Here is an 18,972-nt window from a genome sequence, read left to right on the forward strand (position 1 = left end):
GTAATCATTTGAGTCGTTACTCATTAGACATTTCCTATAGCCTTCGGGAATAACCTGAGCTTTGCTTTTATGGGAACCAAGTTCCTACAAGTAAATGTTACCAAAGTAGATAAACCGTGTGCCTCATCAAACTTTTAGTGCCTTTTTGTTTGTAATTGTCGGTGTAGCCTTCAAGTGGTTGCACCTTAGAGGCTTAGACTCCTTGAACAATTATTCATTTTTCAAATTGATTTTATTTATTTATTTCTTTCTTTCTTGTGATACTTTGACCACTTTCAACTGTCTTTTTTCTTAGTTACCATATCAATTTTTGTCGCTATATAATATTTTCTTTTTACGTGGACAAGAAATGTTGGATAGTTGAAGGAGTTAAAATATTACAAATAATAAATAGGAGGGACTAGGTGAAAATAAGCAACAGTTCATAGATCTAAGTAATGAACCCCTTTTAAGAATTGACTTCTCAAACAAAGTTCAGTACAGGTGACCCAAGTGCTACTTCAGCTATTGACGGCTGGTGTGAAGACAAGTTGTTTAATACTGATCTGAAGTCAGAAATCATTTCATGGCGGCATGAAAACAAAAAAGCTTTAATAATTGCAGTTGACAAATTGGCACCATGGAAAAGAGAAAGATGGTTCACATGCTTCATGTTGTATGCAGCTAAGGAAACAAGGGTGTCCTCTCACTCATACTTGGCCCTCAATGATACCTATCAATGTAAATAATCTTGTGACAAATAAGAACCAGAAGAAATTATTTTTTACTTTCACAGGTGTTAATATCCTCCACAATTCACTAGAGGCATGATTGAAACTTGGGTGTTTCAGGTAGTCCAAAACCTGATTAAATTCTCTCTATTTTTACCTTTATCATTTTTTAAAGTCGTCGCTCGTCAGCTTATTCATGCAAAAAGGAACAAACTTTCCGGATAATAGATGATGAATGGAATAGCAGAAGAATAAAGTCTGTCTGAAATTCAACAGAATCTGGATTAGTACAACTGGGATCATATATGATTAGTGCTGAATAATTTTAGATCACTTGTATGTCATGAGTACAATAGCTTGTCTCTCAGTATTTCTTCATACTTTGTTGATATATTCTCCAATTCATAATTACCCAATCTATCATCAATTAATAACATTTCTTCCAATATTTCCTTCAAATTTCATTTTACTTGAAAAGCTATACATACTGAGGACCATATGATTACATGCAAGCAAGACGAAGAATAGTGAATGGTACTTAAAGTGCTTTAAAGGAGAGAAGATTGGAAATGTCATAGCCACATGAGGCTGCCGTATGTTTCAGATCCCGGAGGGAGGGACCTTTTGTGCCTTTAATGCAAGTTGGCAGTTCTACTCACAAGATCTTTTATAAAAGTAGTTATTCTAGAACTTTTGTGATGCTTAAGGCTGATCACTCGGTTGTTGTCCCTCTCTGAAGACCTTTGTTCCATATATATATTCCAGACCTTAGAACAACTGAATGGTGCCTTACAAGAAGAGTTTTCGCAGCGCGCCATGGGTTACAGTAGTTTGAGATCTGTGAGGTCAGCTTTCTCAATTTATCAGTAATAGCATATGGAATGGCTACTTTTCTTCATTAAGGTTAATGTGTAGATTCTTCTCGTCTGAGTTGGAATTGTCTCTCTAAAGTTGTTTCATCTGCAATACATATCATTAGTTCTGTCTTGTTCGGGTTCTATGATTGACGAGGATTCCTTACGGCGAGAAACTTTCTTCCATGATTCAAGTTCATTGCCATGTTAGTTCATTCGTTAATGCAAAAATAAAACTGATGATTAATCAATTCTTCTAAATCAAGTACCTCTTCTTTTCTCATATACTTTCAATATTTAAGTTCAGCATAGATTATAGTTTCAGAGATTTATAGTCAATGGTTATGACAACTAGAATTCTCTACATTTGCTTGCATGAATCAGATTTAGAGATGACGTTGAAGTGGCACAATCTGCAAGATGCAGTCCAAGTTACTCAACCAAGAAAACTCATAATACTGAAGGAACAAGGAAAAGTGGGTCGACGTCAAAGGTCAGCCCGGAGAACTCCTGCAAATCCTTCAAAGAGAAAGTACTGTCTCGAGTCTTCTCTGAGGATTACGAGTCTCTGATGCATGTCAAAAAGAAGCTCTTCGACCCTCGTGGGCATACAATTCATCGCTGGAACAAGATTTTTCTCGTCTCATGCCTCGTTTCGCTCTTTGTGGATCCTTTATTTTTCTACTTGCCTGGAACCAAACAGATTAACTGTATTGACATGCAAACTTCAAATGCATTATCTCTCACACTAGTACGCTCGCTAGCGGATGTATTTTATGCAATCCAGATTTTTGTTCGCTTTCGAACAGCATTTGTTGCTCCATCCTCACGAGTGTTTGGGAGAGGTGAGCTTGTTATTGATCCTTCCAAGATTTCTTCGAGGTATCTATCCAAGAACTTCTGGCTTGATCTCCTTGCTGCACTGCCTCTACCACAGGTACCATACTTCGTTTAATTTCGTGAATCTGTCATTCTTTCAACTTGAAGTAATAATATTTTCTTCTCTTTCATTTTCATGTTTTAGGAAACAGATTTCTCTTAGATGTTCAGATAATTGAGTTAAAAAGACATCTAGCTAAAATTTTTTTCTGAATACCTGGTGAAGAGATAACAGTACGATTCTGAGTCGGGGAACAATGCAAAGGAGTTAACAATACTGTATATAACTCGTTTTGCATTCAAACCTATGAGCAGTTTTCATATCAAGGTCCCTTATGTTGCACCTCAAATTTTAGATGATAAGGACTAAACATGAGCACAGAGAGAATCCAATCTGGGTGATTTGGCTAATTCTATGGCCTGCTTCATTTAAGAGGAGATGCTCTGCGTCACAGCCATTAGTCCTTTATAATCCTACAGTTACACTTCCACTTTGATTACTCGTTTGATACCCGGATTATATTAACCGAATCATTGCATGACTTTAAACTATAATTTCCTTTTGTTGTCCTTCTCAGTCTGTGCTGTAACAGTGAGAGAAGGTAATCCTCATCTCCTTTTCCTTGCAGTTTCTGATATGGTTTGTGGTTCCTAACCTTAAGGGATCTACACTGACCAAGGAACGCAACCTTCTTCGCTTTACCATCATCCTCCAATATTTAACAAGGCTTTTCCTGATCTTCCCACTCTCAAAGCAGATTGTCATGACGACAGGAGTCATTACAGAAACTGCATGGGCCGGAGCTGCATACAACCTCCTATTATACATGCTTGCAAGCCATGTAAGTAGAGCAAACTTGTTTTCGCATCGAATTGATTCCTTTTTTCCTTTGATAGATCTTAACAGTTTAGTTGATATAGTAGATGACTATAATTTATGAGCACCCGCTACATCAAACAATTTCCATTAATAAAATCATGTAAATTCATCATATAATAAAAAAAACATGCATGTCTAATGAAGTGGTAGTTATTATCTGCTTTATAAATATATTAGTTAGCCAAAGACTAACATACTTTATAGTAGTAAAGATTAATCTATCATCTTTATTGTGTTTCCTTAATCCCCCTAATATTTCTCAGGTATTAGGAGCAGTGTGGTATCTCCTGTCAGTTGATCGCCAGGAATCATGCTGGAGAGAGGTCTGCCGTCTTGATGGCCCATCTTGTCAATATCCATTCTTCGACTGCAGTAGAATTGGCAGTAATAGGAATAGGTGGTATAAGTCGAGCAATATAACAAATTTATGTGATCCAAATAACAATTTCTATCAGTTTGGAATCTACGCTGAGGCTTTGAACTTTAACGTAACATCATCGCCATTCATCCAGAAGTACTTCTACTGCTTTTGGTGGGGATTGAAGAACCTGAGGTAATTATTTCAACTTGCTCCGAGTACAAACTTTTATTTCGAAATTTTATGATTTCTTATCAAAACTTTGCAGCTGTTTGGGCCAGAATCTCTCTACAAGCATCTTCATAGGAGAAATATGTTTCGCGATTATCATCGCCATTCTCGGTTTGGTGCTGTTTGGCTTGCTCATTGGCAATATGCAGGTAAATTTTTCCTCACGGACTAGTTTGTAATCTACTTGATGCAGGGAAATGATAAAAACTGTATCTGATTATATATGTTATATATTAAAAAAAAAAGAATATGCTAAAGTTCTAACTCAGGTTTGATGCTTATTTTTGTACCGAAGGAACTATTAGATAACTAGTTGACCCATAATCGAATTTCATATGTTTGGCAGTCTTATCTCCAATCAACTATGATCCGACTCGAAGAATGGAGGATAAAGAGGACTGACACGGAGCGATGGATGCATCATAGGCAGCTACCTCCAGAGCTGCAGCAGTGTGTGAGAAGGTATCATCAGTACAGATGGGTTGCAACCAGAGGAGTAGACGAAGAAGCCTTGCTCGAAGGACTGCCGAAGGATCTTCGCAGGGACATTAAGCGCCACCTTTGTGTTGATCTTGTTAGAAGAGTATGCATTGATCCAATTTTCCTCTCTCTCTCTCTCTCTCTCTCTCTCTCTCTCTCTCTCTCTCTCTCTCTCTCTCTCTGATGATTAATTTCTCATAAACATTTCATACATGTTCTTTGAGCAGGTACCACTGTTCGACGAAATGGATGAGAGAATGTTGGAAGCTATCTGTGAACGACTCAAGCCAGCTCTGTATACCAAGGGGACGTCCCTAGTCCGGGAGCTCGATCCTGTCAGCGAGATGCTCTTCATCATCCGTGGCTGTCTTGATTCCTACACCACTCAAGGCGGCCGCACCGGCTTCTTCAACTCCTGCCGCATCGGCGCCGGTGAGTTCTGCGGAGAGGAGTTACTGACGTGGGCGCTTGACCCACGACCGACGGTTGCATTGCCGTCATCCACTCGCACGGTTGAGGCGGTGACGGACGTCGAGGCGTTTGCGCTCGTCGCAGAGGATCTTAAGTTCGTCGCGTCGCAGTTTCGACGGCTTCATAGTAAGCAGCTCCGACATAAGTTCAGGTACTACTCATACCAATGGCGAACATGGGCTGCATGCTTCATACAGGCGGCGTGGCGGCGGCAGAAGCGGCGGAGGACGTCGGTGGAGCTCAGCCTTTTAGAACGTTGCAGCAAGGAGAGAGACGTGGTAGAGTCGGGGCCGCCCGGGGCAGCGGTGTTCGTGGCACGGCTGGCAGCAAGCAAAAGGAATAAAAGAGAGAAAAGGTCGGCATGCGGCCACGGCCAAGTTAAGTCACTGAAGAAGCCAGCCGAGCCGGACTTCTCGCTGGAGGAGGAAGACAGCTGATGCACTAAAGTTCGTTATGCTAATGAAATAATGAATGCCTCTTTACTCTTTAGTCTAATGGAGGAGGAGGAGAGCCGATAATTGAGATAGGAATTTTTAAGTTTAGGGTGAGGTAGATTGACCTATACCAATATGTGCAAACCTAAATCTAATCTAGCCCATATAAGCTGTCCCTTCACAGAGGAAGCTGATATACTTGCCTTATACTCGGAACTTATATCAAGACCCAGAACAACCTGCTTCTCTGTGAAGGGACAGCATTGTGAAAGTGACGTAGTTAACTATGTCGACGAAAGAGTTCTGCTTGAGAAATAACTCCATATGTATAGTGGATTGATCGATATGTATAGTAGATTGATAGTTACGATAGAAGTCAATACCATAAAACAACTAAAAAATTGACCGCCTATTAAATCCAAAGAAGCGTGAATATTATGTCACAATACTTTCTAGCATCAGTGTCGATATAAATGTCAAAGTGAACAGCTCTAAGACATAGGGCACATCATTCAACAGAAAACATGAAGTAGACTACAGGTCACTCATATCTCGACAACAGATAACCATCATATTAGTCCAAAAAAAAGAACAGATACACATCATCGTTGCGATCCCAAGAGCTGAGTTGGTATGAGAGAAAAGTGGATCCTCACTTTGGATTCCTAAGAACAATGATGACCGAGTCCCCTCTGAGAAACATCTTGCTAATAAATCTATCCTTGTTTACGGGGAGAGCTTTCTTCTTACCCTTACCAGTCTTGGGTATCTGCAACAGTAAAACAGATCTTAGCAAAGTGTAAATCCCAAAGCAAGAAAACTAGAAAAAGAAAATGTTTCTGATATACCTCAGTCCACATTTCCCGAACATTTTCAAGAACCATGTTACAATGGCGATCAAATGCTCTAACACGGCCAAGAAGCTTCTTGTTGTTTCGGCAATTAATGAGCACCTGATGAAACAAAGAAAGGTCAACTTCTAATTAGTTTGAAATTATAAACTGACCGTGCAATGAACAGTCAGCTATTACTTTATATATCATTTAACTAGTATAATTAGAAGAATATGCCTTAAATAAAGCAAGGAATTCACAAGCTCTGAGAAACTATAAATGTTCAAGAGGCTTGTATTTCAATCAGACTACTAAGGCAAAAGGAGATATTGTAGTTGTAAAACAGATATGACTTCCTTCCCACATATAGACATGTTAACAAGAGAACCTCTTACCTGGGTATTGTTTTTAACACTCATCATTAAAACAGAGAGGGGACCTGTACTGAATTCCTCCTCTTCTTTCTTTGGTCCCTGTCATAAAAGAGTTTAGACATGTCAACATGTCACTATGAGTCTCAGATTCATGATTTAACATTAAAAAAAAGGCAACTCAACCAATCGCAAATAGAATTTATAATATAGATAGCATTTACTCCTTAACATGTTCGTACATATCAGATATTTTCAAACGATCAAATACTATCCATAGAAACAATTGCAGTTGGAAAGGAAACCTAATAAGCACCATAGGTTCTCGTTCTAGGAGTTCTTCCAGCACGAGTGATCCTATAAAAGTGGCATGAAGAAAAACGGACTTGCAAAGCAATGCCGATGAGATGCTTCCAAAATATCATTATATGACGACAAAGTACAGCAGACCTATGGCGCAACACCAACAGGATGCTTCCAATGCTCTTGCTACCAAGAAGTTTGATGATATACTAGTTTGATATACATCTTAACTATTGCTTGAACAAGGAAATGCAAAGTGCCTTTTAGAAAAGGAATCATCATTATCTCAGAGAGGTTTATTATGTTTTATTACTTTGCCTTTTAGAATAGGAACATTTAGCATACAATAATGAAAAAGTTCAGAATCATCTTAAAAACTTCTGTTAAGAGAGCTTACATTGGCATCTTCCTCCATTGGTCTTCTGTAAAGCAAAACAAAAACTTAAGTTAGCACACAAAATGGTTGTAGATGAACAACTACAATATTAAGTAAACTATGATCAAGTAAGAAAAGGAATTAGGAATTGGAATATATATATATATATATATATATATATATGCACTTGAATGCCTGCATGAAACCAATAATAAGAAAAACACAAAGTGCTTGGTATTGACAACTAATATCCGCACAAAAAAAAGAAGAATAAGTATCTATATGTCAGCTGACTTCAACCTATAATCCAACTCTGGAACTAATGACCCAACTGGCAAGCTCACCTTTATTTAATGTCACACTCTGTTTGGATGATATCTTGTAAACTCATTCCATGAACTTCATTGAGGTTATGACCTCAATAAAATATTAATCATTACGTGAAATGAAGAAACCAAGCACACAAGCTGTGATATTGGTCCACCACATAACTTGGGTCTGATTCTAATTGAACTTATGGATGAGAAGGGAAAGAGAGATAACACTATAGGGTGCAACTCGAATCCAAATCCGTTAAAGATAAACAGATCAAGTTGGATCTAATATAATTACCGTCAATATTATTATTGGTTTTAGAGTACATTTGGATACAGGTGACTGCCAGTATATTTTTGTGTCAGTCTTGACTTTTTCTGTATCTTCATTCCTGCTGCTCTCACTTTCTAGGGTTCTGCAATAGGAGAGTCGACGAGAGAAGACAAGTGCTCAAGGTAAGCTGTTCGTCTTGCAGAGATATCTAGTATTTATATCCGTTTTAGTTGTTCTTGCCTTGCTCTTAGGGTTCAAAATTTATTCTTCTCCTCTTTTGAATTTCAAATCGTCTATTTGCATTTAATCCTCTATGGAAGACGTTTTCAGTGGTTTGTACTCTTTGGTGAGTCTTAGCACATCTGGCTAATGAGGTAGAACAGAAGAATGAAATGGGGAATAAAACTTTAGAGTGAGCAATTGATGATCCCAGATGATGGATTTGATCCTCAATAACCTTGATTTTGAAGCCTCTTTCCAAGGCAAAATAAGGTCTTCTCCTATGGCATCTTTATTCCCCTACCACTTGGGAAACCCTTCTGTTCTCACTGTTTCCCTTTTCATGGATAAGTTCAATTAGAATCAGACCCTGCCTCTCTACGTATTAGCAGTAGATGTATAAGAAATTTGAGGACAAAAACAAAGAAAAGAACAAACCGGTTATACTGGACATGTTTCATGTATGCATCACCTATAGATCTAGCTACCATAAAAGCATTGGACACTAAACTAAACTATATAGATGGATTCGCAGTCAAGATACGCATGCTTGTGGGTTCAGAAATTCTTAATATTGGACAAAAACGTTCCGAGCAAGACAGGGATATTGAGTATCAACATCAAATTGGAAGTTATACTTCGCAGTTACGACCAAAGCCTCATTCTGTAAGATACAAAAGAGTATAAAGCTATAGCTAAACCAGCAAAGTTAGTTTCCACTAAACATTCGCTAAAGAACCCAACGATAGGGTTCTAAGTTCCAAAACTGAAATACGACAAGTAATTGCAAACAAAAGATGATTTAGAGTCTTAGACCTCGCGTGAGGAAGCGTCGGCTAGAGGAGATCCGACGGGCGACGACGGCGTGAGGAGATCTGACGGGCGACGACGGCGTGAGGCGTGAGGCGTGAGGCGTGAGGAGTGAGGAGAGACGACGAGGGTTTCTTACGACGAGGGTTTATTTTGATGAGCCGTGTGTGTGCGCGCGCGCGTGCGTGTGTGTGAGTAAGTGACTCGGCCCTCGGGGGATTAGGGTTAGAATTTGATATATTATATATCGAATTTGGTTTGCAGGTTGGCGGGTATACCCGACCCGACCCGACCCGAGCCGAGCCGTATACTTAAATGGGTCAAACGGGTCAGTGGTATAAATCCGAACACGACTCGATAACTAATTTTCTTACGCGGGTTAACTTTATGATTCGAACCCGATTAGACTAAACCCGAACCTGATTAAGAGCCGGGTTATCTCAATTTTTTCTACCCCTCAATATGTGCTCCGCTCCTCTTACTTGCCATCTTTCACCAGCAAGGCACAACAAAGACAGAGAGAGCAATGGAGAGGGAGAGTGATGAAACCATCAAGATTCAAGAGGATATGTGTCTTCTGTGGAAGCAACCAAGGGAAGAAGAAGACCTACCACGATGGTGCCACTGAGCTTGGCAGGGAGTTGGTATGCATGCTAAGGATTCCTCTCCAACTTCTTAAAGCAATTTTTGTGATGATGGTATTGCTTGATATGAAGTATGTTTGCGTTTGCCATTGGAAATTTTGTTCCTTTTTTTAAGCATTCAAATAGCTTTTGGCATTGTGTTTTCCTGGCTTGGTTTATGTGTGCCTTTTTTTTAATATATATATAATGGATAATTCATCTATCACATTTACTAGTGGAGTTTGATTCTCACATCACAATACCTATCTAGCTTACTCAAATTTCTACCCTTTCTCTGTACTAATTTTTGGAGTCTTCTCATGGTACCTCTTTTCTTTCTAGCCCCACATATCCTGTTATCTTAATTACATCCTTCATTGTTTCCAATAATGTGTGTTGGCGTTTACTCCATGGTCCCCTAAGCATTAACCAACTGTGCGTAGATGGATTTAGTTGATCAGTTTCAAACAAAAAGTTGGGAATTTGTAGAATCTAAGACATGGGTTTATTTTACTTTCACAAGAATGTGGATCGAGGTGACATCTATCCTCTTGTGAAATAGTTAGCTGGTTTTGTTTCAGGTGTCAAGGAACATTGATCTGGTATACGGTGGAGGGAGTATTGGCTTGATGGGTTTGGTCTCCCAAGCTGTTTATGATGGTGGAAGGCATGTCATTGGGTATGTGAAGCTTTGTTATATGGTCAATTAGTTTAAGATTAATTCGCAGTAGTTATTTATGTCATGTTATTGTCTATGTGCAGCGTGATTCCCAAGACTCTCATGCCTCGAGAGGTATGTCTGTCTTTTTACTGATTTCAATCTTTCATTTTTCTTTTCTCTCTTCCTTTTTCCCATATATATAAATTTCATTTGGATAGCCTTCTTACATTATTAGCATTGCAAAGAAGGTGAAAAGACACAGCCAATTTGTTCTCTGGAATGACCACTTTGGAATATTTTTTAATTCACTTGTTTTGTTTTGAATTCTGCTCAAAAGATTTGTTTATTATTTAACCTTTCATATGTACAGCTACTGTTGTAAATAATCTCAATTTCTTGCCCCCCCCTGCAACATCCATCACTGTTTTTCTGCAATGAGCTATAAATGACTTATTTGGAGACTCTCTCTCACCCCCCCCCCCCCCCCCCCCCCGCCCCCCCTCTCTCTCTCTCTCTCTCTCTTGTTTTATGCTAAAAGTACTTTTCTGGGAATTAAAACAGAAAAAGAATGATGTTTATGTGCTCTTTTGTTACCTTTGCAGATAACTGGTGAGACAGAAGGGAAGGTCAATGCAGTGGCCGATATGCACCAAAACAAGGCTGAGATGGATAGACAGTCTGATGCCTTTATTGCTTCCCTGGTTGGTGTAAAAGCCTGCATATTTAACACTGATATCTCGAGGCAAATAAAAAGAGAGATCCCAAATACTTGACTTACAGGGATGAGGGTCATTATACAGGAAGACAAATATGGAGTTTAGTAATGGACCTCGGTGCTCAGTCTTTAGGTAAACGGAGAAATAGGAAACAGGGTAGTAAATCTCACCTATCTACATTTCATTGGAAGTCCAAAATCCAAAACTGAGTTTGTAATTTTTTTACTCTATTCTTCTTTTATTTATGATTTTCACTCATGTAATTCACAGTCCAATTGGTAAGGTGGAGCATTTAGAAGGTAGAACTTTGAGTGAAAAACAAAACAATTTATCATTGCTCTTTAACATTTCAAGCTTTTCACTTGGCTCATTAGCACTGATAGAAATGTTCAATGGCTGTAGGGCTTGATTATCACACATATTTGATAAAAGTATATGTTATCCAATATTGTGCTAGAAAATTCTTCAGCATCTTCATGAATTATACATGGTAATGCTGATTTGGGTTATTGTGCAGGGGGGGATATGGACTCTTGAAGAGTTGCTTGAAGTAATTACATGGGCTCAACTGGGAATACATGACAAGCCAGTAATGATCTTTTCTCTCCCTCCACTTGGTCAATTACGTGTTTCATGCACTTTTCATACTAGCAGAACAATATGTGCTTGTTTAGTCCGTTTTCTTGCTTTTTATTTTGTTATTGCTTTTACAGTTTGAGCATGAATACAAGTTGAAAAGTAAGTTATATGCCAAAAAACTAACAAGAAATGTTTGAGCTACTAGAACTTAGACTAAATTATAAATAGATCCTTGAGATTTTCAAACTAGCCACAATTTGAGGCTTCTGATGTCATCATGACTAGAAGGATCTAAAACTAATTTTTTTTGAACAAGATGACATATTAACGAGGGCTCATTCAAACAAGAAGAATAAAGATAGAGATAGAAAGGGAAAGATATGACAAAATTGCTTGAATGCTATAGACTTCTATATGTAGTTCATCTTTGCTGTTAGATTAAATTTCCTCTTAGTCTAATTTTGCTTCAAACAGACTCCAACTAAGCTATTAAACTTTTGTAAGAAGAATTGAGGCTTATCAAATTGGTTTTTGTCAAAACAAACCAATCTGAGTAATCTCATCTCCTTTGTCAGAACATTTTACTTTATTATTGTGTCTTTATATTACTCTTCTCTTTTCTGTTTGGCTTGGACTAGAGAAACTCATTTCAGAAACTTATCTTACGATATTCAGGTTCATTGCTCTTGCATTTTATTGTAGGAAGTACATATTTGACTATATGTCATAATTCTAACTATTCAAACTTTGTAAGTGGGGTTGCTTAATGTAGATGGATACTACAACTCATTGCTATCTTTCATTGACAAAGCTGTAGAGGAAGGTTTCATCAACCCTACTGCTCGCCATATCATTGTATTAGCTCCAACTGCAAAGGAGTTGGTCAAGAAACTAGAAGTAATAGGACTTTCCCTTGCATCAAATATGCTTATTTATGAAGAAATTCAATCTAAATCTTTCTCTCATGCACTTAATGTAACTTTGCTTTTCATAACTTTGTGGCACATATATCTAGAAGGGTTTTCTCATATATCTTTTCCTTTTATGTATGATTTAGATTGTCAATGATATGCAGAAGAAATAGAGCGACAGGATAATCTTATATTATGATGATTCTTTTATGTGATTTCCTTAAAAAGATTCATCTGAAACCAGAAACTGTGCATCTACCATGAGGCAGTACTTGTCAACTTCATAAATAGATTCTCTCTTCGTTGTATAGAACTCTTTTTCTTTTATTCTGTTGGTTTTCTCTCAAACAGTCGTTTCGGATGATTAAAGTACTTGATTTATATACTAGGCAAATTTCTTTCAAGTGACATAAAAGGTCAACAAAATATATGAACTCAGATGCCACTACTTTTACTTATTTATGTATCCATTTGAAACATATGTTTACTTGAACAAGGACATTCTCTCGTCTCTACTTTGTTCGTTATTTCATCTCATGCATTCCTCGACATTGTTCTACGCAGTCACGATTATCTTGAGGGTATTGAAGTTAGTTTTCCTTTTCATGTAGGAGTACTTCCCTTGTCAAGAGGGTGTTGCTGCCAACCTGAATTGGGACATCGAACAGCTAAGTTACTCCCAGAAATGTGAGGTTTCTATGTAAGAAGACTGGAAAGCTAATCCAAGGCAAGGGTGGAAGCACATTTTGCATTTTGGTAGTAAAGAGAAGATCGAAACATATTATAGCACAAACATCTGATTTACAAGTCTTGATTCTTTCTTTCTTTTCTGTAAATTATGGAGGAAGGTCATCTAAATGTAAAACTTTTCAGTTTACTCTTTATTGTACTCAAATATATGCATGCTTGATTCTTCCATGATTCTACTTCAGGGTTTAGCTTTGAAATTAGTGAAATTTTCAAATAACACCTTATGTTTTAATCATTTATACCCCACCCCTATTACTTTGACTAAATGCCATTAATCTTAATTTATAGTTTATGTAACTCTATTGGATAAATTACCAAATTAATCAAATATATCATGCTTTCTTTTTATACGGATTCAAATATATCATGTTGATCAACAGTAACCAAACCCTTTCTAAGCTACAGTACTCCACTTTAGCGCACCAACCCTCTCTATTATCTGATCTCTTTCTCCAAACCAAACTCATACACCCACTGAAATGGGAAAGAGGTCATAGCCACAAATATTGGTTATTACCCCCATTAAACGACATAGAGAAGAGAGGAAAGGGTAACTTAGATATTTTGGAAATTATCATTAGTATTTTAATAGAATATTTCTTGGTTGATGTGCTAATGTTTAAAAATATTGAGGTTAACTGGGGGTGTTAGATAAAATGAAATAGAAAGGAAAAAAAGAACTTGTTGGGTTACAAAATTCTCAAAGCAAGGTTGTTATTTGAAAATTGCTTTTGAAATTACTGCGTGGAGTCTCTTTTGCCTCTTCAAGTCGTCACAAATTTTGCTGTCATTACTTCAAATATTACAAGCTCCTAACTTGACCATTTCTCTTTCTAACCACTGCCTTAAGAATCATTCTTAAGAATGCAAAAGAAGAAGAAAGAAATGAAGCCAAGTAGGCTTTGCTTCAGTGAAAAGAGTACACATACTGGAAATGCTTTTAGAAACAAGAGGAAGTCTTGTGTCAGTTGTAAACCTTCAAGTATTATCCAGGACTTCAACATCTGCTTGTCAAATGAACAACAGAGTGGGAATTTGTAACTCATGCCATTAAGCTAATCAAGTAGTTAGAGTAAATTAAGGGAAAAATGCTTAGAAGAAGTCATCAAAAGACTAATAAAGTTGAACTAAGATCCTTGTCTAACCAGTCGCCACATTATAATACTATGTTTGGAAGGGTTCTATGAATCGTATGGTCATCCAAGACCTAATTCCTCTTTTAATTAAGCAAAACAAGAGTGATCCTCCAAAGCTTTGGAGGTATGAGTGATATCTAAGTAACAATATAGAAAAGACTTCTCGTAAAGTGGAGTCCTTTTAGAGTAAATACTAAGTTCAAACAAACGACCTTATAATCTGATAGAGGCTGGCGAGCCATTCCCTTTGCTTGCGGTCCCAGAAAGTGCATTATATTCAACCACCCAACTTAGCTTCAACCAAAAGGGAACAAACTCAGACGGAAATTAATTAGAATAATTTAGTTATAAGGTCATTTGCCTTCTTTTTTATTTTTCTCTATTTTATCTTACAAGATAAGAGAAGTTATTAGTATTAATTATACAATTATATGCTCGTATAAGAACAAACGAACACTTAACGGCGTCAAGAATCTATCTGACCACCCACCCTCCCAAACTTTAAGAATAGAACGACACAATTCCTTCTCCTCTCAAGGTGTAAACCGCACCGGCTGCTTCAACTCCTGCCGCATCGGCGCCGCTAAGTTCTGCGGAGAGGAGTTACTGACGTGGACACTTGACCCACAACCGACGGTTGCATTGCCGTCGTCCAGTCCCACGGTTGAGGCGGTGACGGACGTCGAGGCGTTTGCCGCTCGTCGCATTGCAGTTTCGACAGCTTCATCGTAAGCAGCTCCGACATAAGTTCAGGTATTACTCATACCAATGGCGAACATGGGCCGCATGCTTCATGCAGGCGGTGCGGCGGCAGCAGAAGCGGAGGAGGACGTCGGTAGAGCTCAGCCTTTTAGAACGTTGCAGCAAGGAGAGAGATGTGGTGGAGCCGGGGCCACCCGATAATGAAGAAGTAATGAATGTCTCTGAGTCCATGGAGGAGGAGAAGAGCTGATGTTTGAGAGAGAGAGAGATGAATTTAACTTGCATTAAGCTTAGGGTAGATAGATAGACCTATACCAATATATGCAAATGCAAATCTAATCTAGCCCATGTAAGCTGTCCCTTCACAGAACAAGATGATATACTTGCATTACAGTCGGAACATTGTGAATGTGACAGATTAACTATGTCAATGAAAGAGTTCTGCTTGGTTTAAGCAGATTTCAGAACGTCTCAGGAGAATCAGAGGTCTTGGAGAACTTAAGTAGAATTAAGACTTACTGAATCAAGCATCCACACTAAAATATAAATCTACTTAGTAATGGCACAGACAAATATTTGAATCCCTCTATTACTGTAAGAAGATACCAGCCGTATCAATAACTCATTATTATTCGCCATATCTTCTAATCATAAACATGTCTGAGTTATCGTGATGAATACAAAGAGCAAGCTTACACTGGCATCTTCCTCCATTGGTCTTCTGTAAAGCAAAACAAAAACTTACGTTACGTTAGCACATGAAATGGTTGTAGATGAACAAGTACAACATTAAGTAAACTATGATCAAGTAAGAAAAGAAATTAGGAATTGGAAAATATATATTCGCACTTGACGGCCAGCATGAAGCCAATAATAAGAAAAGCACAACGTGCTTGGTATTGACAAGTAATATCCAAAAGAGAAAAAAGAATAAATATCTATAAGTCAGTTGACTTCAACCTATAATCCAACTCTGGATCTAATGACCCAACTGGCAAGCTCAGCTTTATTTAATGTCCCACTCTGTTCGGATGATATCTTGTAAACTCATTCCATGAACTTCATCGAGGTTGTGACCTCAATAAAGCCATTAACCATTACGTGAAACGAAGAAACCAAGCACACAAGCTGTGATATTGGTCCACCCCATAACTTGGGTCTGGTTCTAATTGAATTTATCCATGAGAATGGAAAGAGTGAGAACAGAAGGGTTTCCCCAGTGGTAGGATAACAGAGATGCCATAAGAGAAGACCTCTTGTTGCCTTGCAAAGAGGCTTCAAAATCAAGGTTCTCTGTGAAGAAGTTTGCTGGGTCAAAGCCTCATGGTTTTTTTCTTCAGAGTTTCCAATGAAACCAAGAAACTGTAACCTCACGCTAAACTTCCACTAGAATAAATCCAAATACTATTGGAATTATCAAAAGCCCAAGTTTCACATGAGAGTAAACCTAATACAAATTCCCATGAGTAAACCTAAGACAAAATTAAATCCTAACAAGTTATAAACTTTAACAAGTAAATAACCATTAGCCAAGACCCATCTAAGAGTACACACCACCAAAACCTTTTTCCACAGAGAATTAAAAGAAAATAGACGATTTGAAAGCCAAAGCCAAAAGACGTAAATGATAACGGCAAAATAAATATAAATCCTAGATATCTCTATGAGACGGACGGCTTACCTCGATCCTTTTGTCGATTCTCCTATTGTAGAAACTATTGAAAGTGAGAGCAGCGGAAATGGAGATGCAAAAAAGAGAAGATCGGTAGAATTATCCGGATCCAAATACACTCAAAAACCAATAACAATATTGGCGTATTGATTATATCGGATCCGACTTGATCCGTTTACCTTTATCGGATTTGGGTTTTAAAACTATGGCCCATTAACCAGCCCATCTAAGAGTTGAACTATTTGGATCATTTTGCAAGGGTTTTCATTTCAAACCTTATAATTATATTATGTGTTCATCCATATTGTACCAAATTCTCATAAAAATGACTGAAATTTGAACGTCTGGCAGAATCGATCCAAGATAATTACTAGGCCCAAACTTTAGCAGGTTTAGCTAATTTGCATCGACCATATCATGCAGATCATCCAACTCTACACCATTGAAGGCATCCAAAAACATCGAATTAGATGTCATGATTCAATCGAAGAACGTTCTTTTGGTGCCTCGATCTCTTCGAATCTTTTACATAAACAAGACGTTAGTCAAAAAAGATCATGCAAAAGCCAAAACTTTAGGGCTAAATTGTAGGCTTTGCTTACTGCTCGAGCATTTGCCTGACAGTTTTCATGTACTCACGATCTTTGTGAATTTAAGTCATTCACCATCTCCTTGTTTGATGCCTATTTGGACATATTGCAAAACATGGACAAACAGAACGAGCAAATTAAGACAAGAGATAGATTCGATGCTTCAGAAAAAAGTTTACTTTCTGTAACTAATGAAGATATCAATGTCGGCCAACGATATAAGCGACAAAAGAAATAGATCCCAGTATCTTAAGAAGTAAGAATTATATATTAGCACTTTGTAATTAGTCATTAGTCAGTCAAAGGTAGTGCAGCCCATGAAGTTCTAGCAAAACAATATATGCAGCAAATGCATGCATTATATGATAGTAAACTAGGATTCGCATTAGAGGTAAAAAAAGTTAAATAATTTGACTTGCTGCAACGACTTCCAACTATTTGGTTGAATATTCTTTTCACTTTTATCTAAGAAAATATACGCTTAGTACTTTATCATTTCTATATGTGTTTACAGTTTGCACCCTGTACTTTTAATATTTGTAAATCGCACCATGCATTTTATATATTATTTGTATAATATATGTTGGGTTAAGGTAACAGTAAGATATGTATAAAAACAATACTAAAAGGACTAAAATCTTCTTTTATCTTTTTCTTCTTTCTTTTTGTCAAAATCTCAAACGGGCTGGGTGGGTGGTCTGGTTGTTAGTGAGGAGCTTGGAAGGGATTCGCCAGAAACGAGGAACCCTACGTGGATGTCTATTTAAGTTCAGTTAATAAGATCTAGTAGCAAATTGTTCTCTGAAATTTTTTTGTGAAATACTAGGTTCAATTTAGTAAGCTATATGGTGGCATTTGATTGTAGGTTAACTCCAAATTTTAGTTAGGCTAGTCTCAAACTAACCCTCATTTCTTAACCTTAAACATGATACTACTATGTTTAAAGTTGTAAAACATAATTAAAAATACACGTAATAGGTGGCAAATCAAGACCCGAAAAGAGGGCAAGCCAGTGGTGGTCATCTGGGAAAGTGAAGTCGATTGAGTATTTTGATTCAAGCGAGGGTTTAGGGGAAGAAGGAAAGTAAGTGAGAAGCCATGGGGCAAGGAGTTGAACTATGGAACCTCCAAGCCAGTGGAGCAAATCAAGGGTACGCTCTTCCTCTTGATTTTCTCGAGTTTCTCATTCTTATTCATTGTACAAGAAGCCAAGCCGGTGCTTCATCACTAGCACTATTACCCTTTGAACAGCTGACTAATTGTGCACCACTGCATACTAAGAATCTAAGTTGTAAGCGCATCAGTGTCGCATCTCAATATTATCTATCGAAGCTCTTGACTCAACATCATCACACTATCTGTGCGACAATTATGAGTTGCCATTCAAGGGCATCCTCACCCTATGTTATCGAGTACTGCTATATCCATATCATTATATCCTTTAATCTCTAACTTAAATATCATGAAATGTTTGACTCTCGTCAATTGATAGTAAAAATCACCTCATCGCTTGACGAGTAATATGTTTGATTATCTGTGATCCACAGATAAGACCTCAAATATAGGCGTCTTACCCTGGCTGAGGAGGTACTGGGTGTTATTGAGACGCAAACATCATTGTCTTCATAATAGTGTATGTGTATTAGTAGCATGATATTATACAGTAAAAATAAGCATAATAGAAACATCATCATTATGGGGTAATATTTGTTACTATACAAAAGCATTGCTAATAGATATGCATAGCAATCATGACAATTAGTCATATTAACCACCAAAATTAAATTAATATTTTCGACTATAAAATTCAAGGTACTCTATCATATGTGACTATT

The 18,972-nt window shown here is 37.6% G+C and overlaps 3 protein-coding genes across 6 annotated transcripts; 2 read left to right on the forward strand and 1 right to left on the reverse strand.

Moving 5' to 3' along the window:
- Nucleotides 1–1,431: 1,431 nt before the first annotated feature.
- LOC140762401 (protein CNGC15b) lies at nucleotides 1,432–5,889 on the forward strand. 3 transcript variants are annotated; one of them, XM_073100177.1, is made up of 8 exons: nucleotides 1,432–1,555; nucleotides 1,949–2,501; nucleotides 3,073–3,285; nucleotides 3,587–3,646; nucleotides 3,779–3,876; nucleotides 3,950–4,061; nucleotides 4,259–4,495; nucleotides 4,620–5,889. In XM_073100177.1, the coding sequence occupies exons 1-8, from the start codon at nucleotides 1,527–1,529 to the stop codon at nucleotides 5,298–5,300; spliced, it is 1,983 nt and encodes a 660-aa protein (XP_072956278.1). In that variant the 5' UTR covers nucleotides 1,432–1,526; the 3' UTR covers nucleotides 5,301–5,889. The 3 variants fall into 3 exon arrangements, with proteins under 3 accessions (XP_072956278.1, XP_072956276.1, XP_072956277.1); XM_073100175.1 differs by having other exon boundaries at nucleotides 3,587–3,876; XM_073100176.1 differs by having other exon boundaries at nucleotides 3,202–3,285; nucleotides 3,587–3,876.
- On the reverse strand, nucleotides 5,710–9,001 carry LOC140762403 (uncharacterized). 2 transcript variants are annotated; one of them, XM_073100183.1, is made up of 5 exons: nucleotides 8,804–9,001; nucleotides 7,202–7,223; nucleotides 6,526–6,603; nucleotides 6,146–6,250; nucleotides 5,710–6,066 (listed from the first exon to the last, which is right to left on the reverse strand). In XM_073100183.1, the coding sequence occupies exons 2-5, from the start codon at nucleotides 7,217–7,219 to the stop codon at nucleotides 5,950–5,952; spliced, it is 318 nt and encodes a 105-aa protein (XP_072956284.1). In that variant the 5' UTR covers nucleotides 7,220–7,223; nucleotides 8,804–9,001; the 3' UTR covers nucleotides 5,710–5,949. The 2 variants fall into 2 exon arrangements, with proteins under 2 accessions (XP_072956284.1, XP_072956283.1); XM_073100182.1 differs by having other exon boundaries at nucleotides 7,202–7,226.
- A 314-nt stretch (nucleotides 9,002–9,315) lies between these two features.
- On the forward strand, nucleotides 9,316–11,115 carry LOC140763474 (probable cytokinin riboside 5'-monophosphate phosphoribohydrolase LOGL6). Its single transcript, XM_073101677.1, has 4 exons — nucleotides 9,316–9,441; nucleotides 10,002–10,099; nucleotides 10,183–10,213; nucleotides 10,684–11,115. Exons 1-4 carry the CDS (start codon nucleotides 9,340–9,342, stop codon nucleotides 10,852–10,854), a joined length of 402 nt encoding a protein of 133 aa, XP_072957778.1. The 5' UTR covers nucleotides 9,316–9,339; the 3' UTR covers nucleotides 10,855–11,115.
- Nucleotides 11,116–18,972: the final 7,857 nt, after the last annotated feature.

Source organism: Typha angustifolia, chromosome 7 (assembly GCF_048772165.1).
Source record: "Typha angustifolia cultivar Huaian chromosome 7, ASM4877216v1, whole genome shotgun sequence".
NCBI classification, from domain to species: domain Eukaryota; kingdom Viridiplantae; phylum Streptophyta; class Magnoliopsida; order Poales; family Typhaceae; genus Typha; species Typha angustifolia.

What these genes read in the sequence shown, in the direction of transcription:
- LOC140762401 (XM_073100175.1), top strand. Translation starts at nt 1,527, where the DNA reads ATGGGTTACAGTAGTTTGAGATCTGTGAG. An exon ending in TGGGGATTGAAGAACCTGAG is followed by an intron (nt 3,877 to 3,949) that starts GTAATTATTTCA and finishes AAAACTTTGCAG; the next exon opens with CTGTTTGGGCCAGAATCTCT. An exon ending in GTGTTGATCTTGTTAGAAGA is followed by an intron (nt 4,496 to 4,619) that starts GTATGCATTGAT and finishes TTCTTTGAGCAG; the next exon opens with GTACCACTGTTCGACGAAAT.
- LOC140762403 (XM_073100183.1), bottom strand. An exon ending in GTGTTAAAAACAATACCCAG is followed by an intron (nt 6,251 to 6,525) that starts GTAAGAGGTTCT and finishes TTGTTTCATCAG; the next exon opens with GTGCTCATTAATTGCCGAAA. An exon ending in TTCGGGAAATGTGGACTGAG is followed by an intron (nt 6,067 to 6,145) that starts GTATATCAGAAA and finishes TTACTGTTGCAG; the next exon opens with ATACCCAAGACTGGTAAGGG.
- LOC140763474 (XM_073101677.1), top strand. Translation starts at nt 9,340, where the DNA reads ATGAAACCATCAAGATTCAAGAGGATATGTGTCTTCTGTGGAAGCAAC. An exon ending in CTGAGCTTGGCAGGGAGTTG is followed by an intron (nt 9,442 to 10,001) that starts GTATGCATGCTA and finishes GTTTTGTTTCAG; the next exon opens with GTGTCAAGGAACATTGATCT. An exon ending in GGTGGAAGGCATGTCATTGG is followed by an intron (nt 10,100 to 10,182) that starts GTATGTGAAGCT and finishes GTCTATGTGCAG; the next exon opens with CGTGATTCCCAAGACTCTCA.